Genomic DNA, 8,271 nt, shown 5'->3' on the forward strand with positions numbered 1-8,271 from the left:
TAATTTATACGAGTCATTAATCTTCCTTTCGTGCAGTTTCTCCATTATTCATATGATTTCCAAGATGGGGAACCATAAAAATGATTTAAGCACAATAACCGCACCAAGTACCATTTTTACACAAGGCTTTGCCACGTCGGGTTTTTTAACTGAAATGCATCAATCCGCAATATTAGTACCTGCTCTACAATCTCAGTGGTTAATGATGCACGTAAGTATGATGTTATTAAGCTATGCAGCTCTTTTATGCGGATCACTATTATCAGTCGCTCTTCTAGTCATTACATTTCGAAAAAACATCGATATTTTTTGTAAAGGTAATAATTTCTTAATTAAACCATTTTTCTTTGGTGAGATTCAATATTTGAATGAAAAAAGAAGTGTTTTTAAAAACACTTCTTTTCTTTCATTTCGAAATTATTATAAATATCAATTGACTCAACGTTTGGATTATTGGAGTTATCGTGTCATTAGTTTAGGATTTACCTTTTTAACCATAGGCATTCTTTGTGGAGCAGTATGGGCTAATGAGGCATGGGGATCTTATTGGAATTGGGACCCCAAAGAAACTTGGGCTTTTATTACTTGGACCATATTCGCGATTTATTTACATACTAGAACTAGAATACATATTAGAAGTAGAACAAATCAAAGTTTGCAAAGTATGAATTCGGCACTTGTGGCTTCTATAGGATTTCTTATAATTTGGGTATGTTATTTTGGAATCAATCTATTAGGAATAGGTCTACATAGTTATGGTTCATTCACATTAACATCTACTTGAATAAACTACACAGATAAATAATTGAATAAACTACATAAAGAATACATAAGAACATCATCCCATATATATATAAAAAGCTTCTTGTTTGTGCGAGTTTTTGAGAACCGTTTGAATCATTCCTTATTCAAAACGGTTCTCAAAAACTCAAAATGCATCTCATTACAATTCTAATTCACTTTATTCTTTTGCATTGTACAGCGAACGATTTTAAAAATCTTAAAATCAAAGACAAAAATTATATTTCCGTATTATTAATGAAAGACTATCGATGAAAGTAATTAGATAGGATAGCTTGCACCCTGTCAACTGATAGCGAGAGAACGAAATCCGGATAAATACCAATACCTATTACGGGTAGAAAGATACAGATTGAAACAAATAGTTCTCGTGGTCCAGAATCCGCAAAATTAGAGTTTGGAACATTGAATAGCTTGTATCCATAGAACATCTGACGTAACATAGATAATAAATAAATAGGAGTTAATATCATTCCAATTGCCATTACAAAAGTAATTAGCATTTTTGGCATTAAAAGGTATTTTGGACTAGTAATTATTCCAAAAAATACTAATAATTCCGCAACAAAACCACTCATTCCTGGCAATGCAAGAGAAGCCATCGAAAAACTACTGAACATGGTAAATAGTTTTGGCATTGGGATCGATACCCCCCCCATTTCGTCGAGATAAACAAGACGTATTCTATCACAACTCGTTCCTGCCAAGAAAAAAAGCGCAGCACCAATAAATCCATGAGAGAGTATTTGTAAAATGGCACCGTTGAGTCCCATTCCGGTTATAGAACCAATTCCTATAATTGTGAAACCCATGTGAGATACAGAGGAATAGGCTATTCTTTTTTTTAAATTCCGTTGACCGAGAGAGGTTGAAGCTGCATAGATTATTTGAATCGTTCCCACTATTACCAACCAGGGAGAAAATATAGAATGAGCGTGGGGTAATAATTCCATATTGATCCGAATAAGTCCATATGCGCCCATTTTTAATAAGATTCCAGCTAGAAGCATACATGTACTGTAATGTGCTTCTCCATGGGTATCTGGTAACCACGTATGTAGGGGTATAATCGGCGATTTGACAGCATAAGCAATAAGGAATCCAAAATATAATATTATTTCCAATGCCACAGGATATGATTGATTAGTTAATTTTGAAAAATCTAATGTGGGTTCATTAGGGCCATATAAACCCATACCTAGAACTCCTATTAAGAGAAAAATGGAGCCCCCCGCAGTGTACAAAATAAACTTTGTGGCCGAGTAGAGACGTTTCTTTCCCCCCCACATGGATAAAAGTAAATAAACAGGAATTAATTCTAACTCCCACAGCATGAAAAAAAGTAAAAGGTCTCTAGAAGAAAATAATCCTATTTGACCGCTGTACATTGCTAACATGAGAAAATAGAACAATCGCGAATTTCGAGTAACTGGCCAAGCCGCTAAGGTAGCTAAAGTGGTGATAAATCCTGTCAGTAAAATAGGTCCTATGGAAAGCCCATCGATTCCCAGTCTCCAGTGAAAATCAAAAACATCTATCCATTTTAAATCTTCCTCCAATTGGGTTAATGGATCGTCCAATTGGAAATGATAACAGAAAACATAGGTTGTTAGAAGGAGTTCCAACGAGCATATACATATAGCATACCACCTAAACATCTTATTTCCTTTATGAGGAAGAAAGAAAATGGAAGAACCGACGGATATCGGCAAAACAACAAGTATTGTTAACCAAGGAAAATAACTCGTGATAAAGACAAGATACGTTTGACCAGAAAAACCCGTGCTCGGAATAGAATAATATATTTTCTCGAGTACGGGCTTTTGTCGGTAAAGAGGAATCAATTGATTCAAGTGGATTTTTTTGTAACGTATCAATAACCTAGACCCATGCTGCGAGTTGTTTCATATGATAAATAAACACGGACACTCAAAAAATCCGTGGGGCAGGCGGATTCACATCTCTTACAACCCACACAGTCCTCGGTTCTTGGTGCGGAAGCAATTTGCTTAGCTTTACATCCGTCCCAAGGTATCATTTCCAATACGTCTGTGGGGCAGGCTCGTACACATTGAGTACACCCTATACATGTATCATAAATTTTTACTGAATGTGACATTGGATCTATAAATTCCAGATTTTAACATCAAAAATTTTCAATCTGGTAGAAAATTAGTATTTATATTATAGACACCAGACGAAGCAGTGGTTTATTAAAATTTTAAGAATCAATATATTTCTAAATCTGTTCATGAGAAAAAGCCAAGAGACTTTGATTTCCGTTTCAAAAATCATGATCATACGAGTCACATGTGTAAATAAAAATTGGCCGACAAAACAAATTGATCAATCATTCAAATCAATATTTCAATATTCATATTTTCAATATGAAATATGAATATATAAAAATAAAACTAAATTAGTAATTTAATTTATTTTCGTAATATGATTAACATATTATTATTTAATAATATTATTTTTATTATTTTATTATAATATTTATAATATTATGCAGTATATTATTATATAATACATTTATATTATTATATAATACATTAAAAATACATTAAAAACATTAAAATTTAAATACATTAAAATTAAATAAAATAAACAAATAAAAAACGAAATAAAAAAATTATAATACCAATTAAATTAAGAATATAATTATTTTTCATTAATGGAATATGAAAGTGAAAGAATAGAAATAGAAAAATATTCCAATTTCATTTATATTTTCTTATGCTTTATCATGTTGTGTGGTGTCTTGATTTATATGATCATTATAACTGATTATTCAATATATGATCATGATAATTATCACTAATTATTCAACAAATTCGATTGATTGATACGAGTTGATTTTCTGTTTCGATGAATCGACGAAACAATAGCTAGACCAATAGCTGCTTCAGCAGCTGCAACAGCTATAATAAAGATTGAGAAAATGTTTCCTTTTAATTGGCGACTATCAAATATATCAGAAAATGTTACAAGATTAATATTAACCGAATTTAGTATAAGCTCAAGACACATAAGTGCTCTAACCATGTTTCGACTTGTGATCAATCCATAGAGACCGATAGAAAATAAATAAACACTCAAAAAAAGTACATGCTCGAACATCATTGACTAACTCCTTATCAATCTCGATTCATTTCAATATGAACAATTGAAGCGATTCGATTTTTTATTTATTTAGAACTTCTAAAATTCTAAAAACTTTTTAATTCTTTTAAAATTCTAAGTATTTATTATTGGCGAGCCATAGTAATTGCACCTATCAAGGAAACTAAAAGAATTATAGAAATTAGTTCAAAGGGAAGATAAAAATCTGTCGATAAATGAATCCCAATTTGTTGAACGTTACTTATTAGGTCCTGTTCTATAATCTGGTTTGATCTTGTAGTCCAAATAATTCCGTACCATGACGTATCTGGTATAGTAGTAATTAGTGAAAAAAGAATACTTGTACAAACCAGTGAAGTGACTCCATCTCCAATGGTCCAAAAATACGAATCATTGGAATATTCTGAACCATTCATGAACATTACCGCAAATATGATTAAGACATTTACGGCTCCCACATAAATAAGTAGCTGTGCGGCAGCTACAAAAAAAGAGTTCGATGGAATGTAGAATAAGGATATACAAACAAGAACCAATCCCAATGAAAAAGCAGAATAAATAGGATTGGTAAGTAATACTACCACCCAGACCCCCTAATATAAGAACTGACCCCAGAAATGCTACAAGAATATCATGTATTGGTCCAGGTAAATCCATTATGTATAATATGTAAAAAAAAAAATATATAAGTCAAATCATGACCTTACTAAATGGTCCAGGAAAGGAAAAGGGTTACCCCATTTTTATTGTATATGATATGTTCCTAATTGAATTAAATCTTAATATGGATTAATTTAATATTAATTTTATATATAGATATAATTATTTTATTGGGCCAATCCTACTTACTTTTTATCCAAAAGAAAAAGAATAAAAAAAGTAGTTGAAATTGTATATTTCGAAATTCCCGTGATAAAAATATTATAAGTTTAAATCAAAGAGTGATTCTCACCAATCTATAGTTACTAATTAAATCTATAGTTACTAATTATTATTTGTAGTTACTGACCAACCAAAATAAAAAAGTTTTGATCTTTTATATCAAAACAAAATCTTAGTAATCGGTAATCGTTCTTGAATCAAAGGGTTTATCTTTATCTATTTTGATTTGAGTCGAATTCATAACTGTTTGAATTGTGTAATCTTCAATTACTGACATTGGTAACCGACTCAAAGCAATTTGATTATAATTCAATTCGTGACGATCATAAGTAGAAAGCTCATATTCTTCAGTCATTGATAAACAGTTTGTTGGACAATACTCGACACAGTTACCACAAAATATACAGACCCCGAAATCAATACTATAATTAAGCAATTGTTTCTTTTTCATATCTCTTTCCAATCTCCAATCAACAACAGGTAGATCTATTGGGCATACACGAACACATACTTCGCAAGCAATACATTTATCAAATTCAAAGTGAATTCGACCACGAAAACGTTCTGACGTAATTGATTTCTCATAAGGATATTGAATAGTTACAGGTAAACGGTTTGTGTGGGATAAGGTAATTATGAAACTTTGACCAATATACCTTGCAGCTCGTATTGTTTGTTGACCATAATTCATGAACCCAGTTACCATGGGAAACATATTGTAGATATCCATAAATAAATTGATGTTTCTTTCTCTTGTTTGAAAGAGGTTATGAATCTAGAATATCGTTATCGTATTCTGTTATTTTATAGTGAAACAAGTTGGGAAGAAGTTGTCAATAATAGATTACCCAAAGAAATAGGTAAAAGAAATTTCCATCCAAGATTTAATAGCTGGTCCATTCTCATCCTAGGTAAAGTCCATCTTGTTGTGATAGAAATGAACAGAAACAAATAAGCTTTAACTAATGTAATAAAGATACCAATTGTCATTCCAAAGACTCCAGCTATTTTTTTTATTCCGAAAAGCTCAGGAATGGATATGTACGGAATAGATAAATTCCACCCACCTAAGTAAAGAACCGTTACGAATAACGAAGAAGCTAATAGATTTAGGTAAGAAGCAAGATAAAATAAACCAAATCTGATACCAGAATATTCGGTTTGATAACCTGCTACTAATTCCTCCTCTGCTTCTGGTAAATCAAAGGGCAATCTCTCACATTCAGCTAGAGAAGAAATTATGAAAACTATAAATCCTATGGGCTGACGCCATAGATTCCACCCCCAAAAGCCATATTTGGACTGTGCTTCAACTATATCAACTGTACTTGAACTGTTAGATAATTATAGTCGATAATAACATTACTGTTTCCATCGCTATTCCAAAACCGTACATGAGACCTCAGCTTCATACGGCTCCTCTATGGCCACAAATAAATGTAAGGACTAGTTCGATATTATCACCCCTTTTCTTTTGGGATAACTAGAATAAAGATATATCAGAGAGTCCGAAATTAAACCAATGGAATTCCGTTTGCTAGAATAAGAAAAAGTGCTTCGGAATTAATCTCATCCCTTATGATAATAAAAATGTATTTTTCTTTGTTCGGTAATAACTCAGCCCTTCAATAAAATACTCGTTATATCAATAAATCTAAAGAATTTAAAGAATTAGGAATTAGTCCATTAATTGTGATAGGAATTCCACCCATATGGATGGGAAAAAAGAATAAATAAATATCTTTTTTTTATTAATTCGATTATTACATTCCATTTCTTTTGTTCCTGTTCTTCTATCTCAGAAGAGGGTACTTTGAAAAAAAAAGAATAAGGGATTAATTCGTTCTGGATAGTCATTTCTTTAATCAGTGAATAGGAGCATACTCTAGATCGGAATCGTAGGGAAGTACTGCTTGATCATTTCTACCAACTTAAAGTCCCTATTTTTATTCGTTTTATAAATTGTAGAAATATCTCTTTTTTTGATACCTTACATTATCTCTATTACTAATCCTTTGTGCACTTTGGTGTTCCTAACCGTCCACTGATTTTTGATTGATCTACGGCATGGTAATAAATACAAGACAGTAATGAAAACTCCATACAGTTGATCTTTTACACCCGCTCCAAGATATGATGACTAATGAAAGAATCTTAATCTTGGGGTAAACAGTTTACACTGCTTATGTTTACTTCAACTTTATTCTTGTACATATGAAATGAGATTTTATCTTCTTACTGCAAACTTCTAAGTTGTTTTGTTTCACTCATATAACTATCTGGTTTAACTCATTGACCCGAATGATGAATAAAAAATAAAATACCTATTCAATACATTACATTCAACTTCTTTCCTTTACTTCTAGGAAAGAAGTATAAAGTTCATGTTCAACGAATCACACGTAGAGATATTGATAACACACATAGAGTTAATGGTATTTCATAACTAATAGATTGAGCAGCAGCTCGTAGACCACCTGAAAAGGAATATTTATTATTCGATCCGTATCCTGACATAAGAAGCCCAATAGGAGCAATACTTGAAATGGCGACCCATAAAAAAACACCTATACTGAGATCGGCTAAAATGAGGCGATACCCAAAAGGAATTACTAAATAACTTAGTAGAATTGATATGACCACTATAGACGGTCCAATACTAAACAAACGAACATCTCCTCTAGATGGGAGAAGGTCTTCTTTAAAAAGTAGTTTAGTTCCATCTGCTAGAGCTTGAAGAATTCCCAAGGGGCCGGCATATTCAGGCCCAATACGTTGTTGTATCGCTGCAGATATTTCTCTTTCTAACCACACAATTACTAGTACCCCTATTGTAATTCCCAATATAAGGGTCAAAATGGGTACAAAGATCCATATGAGTCCATATACTTCTTTTAAGGATTCCGATATAGAAAAAGAATTGATAGTTTGTACTTCTGTCGTATCAATTATCATTTCAACGATCAACCTCTCCCATAATGATATCTATACTACCTAGTATCGTCATGATATCAGCCAATTTCATTCTTTTAACTAGCTGAGGAAGAATTTGCAAATTTATGAAGCCGGGTGGACGAATTTTCCATCTCCAAGGGAAAACACTATTATCTCCTATCAAATAAATTCCTAATTCCCCTTTTGGGGCTTCTACTCTCACGTAAAGTTCTTGTTTCGACAATTCAAAATTGGGTGAAGGTTTTTTACTAATAAATCTATATTCAAAATCATTCCATTCGGAATTTTTTGCTCTATCAAAGCGTCGGACTTCTAAATTCTCATAGGGTCCTCCAGGAATTCCTTCTAGAGCCTGTTGAATTATTTTTATAGATTCCCTCATTTCACCGATTCGTACTAAATAACGAGCTAACGAATCTCCTTCTTTTTGCCATTGGACTTCCCAATCGAATTCATTGTAACACTCATAATTATCAATTTTACGAAGATCCCATTGTGTTCCAGAAG

The 8,271-nt window shown here is 32.3% G+C and overlaps 1 protein-coding gene across 1 annotated transcript; it reads right to left on the reverse strand.

Moving 5' to 3' along the window:
- Nucleotides 1-340: 340 nt before the first annotated feature.
- On the reverse strand, nt 341-3,282 carry LOC135665989 (NAD(P)H-quinone oxidoreductase chain 4, chloroplastic). The gene has a single exon (XM_065177458.1). It carries the CDS (start codon nt 2,457-2,459, stop codon nt 1,047-1,049), a length of 1,413 nt encoding a protein of 470 aa, XP_065033530.1. The 5' UTR covers nt 2,460-3,282; the 3' UTR covers nt 341-1,046.
- Between the last annotated feature and the right edge of the window lie 4,989 nt (nt 3,283-8,271).

Source organism: Musa acuminata, unplaced genomic scaffold (assembly GCF_036884655.1).
Source record: "Musa acuminata AAA Group cultivar baxijiao unplaced genomic scaffold, Cavendish_Baxijiao_AAA HiC_scaffold_1053, whole genome shotgun sequence".
Lineage (NCBI taxonomy): Eukaryota > Viridiplantae > Streptophyta > Magnoliopsida > Zingiberales > Musaceae > Musa > Musa acuminata.

Excerpts from the sequence above, each read along its gene's own strand:
- LOC135665989 (XM_065177458.1), bottom strand. The coding sequence starts at position 2,459 with ATGTTTAGGTGGTATGCTATATGTATATGCTCGTTGGAACTCCTTCTA.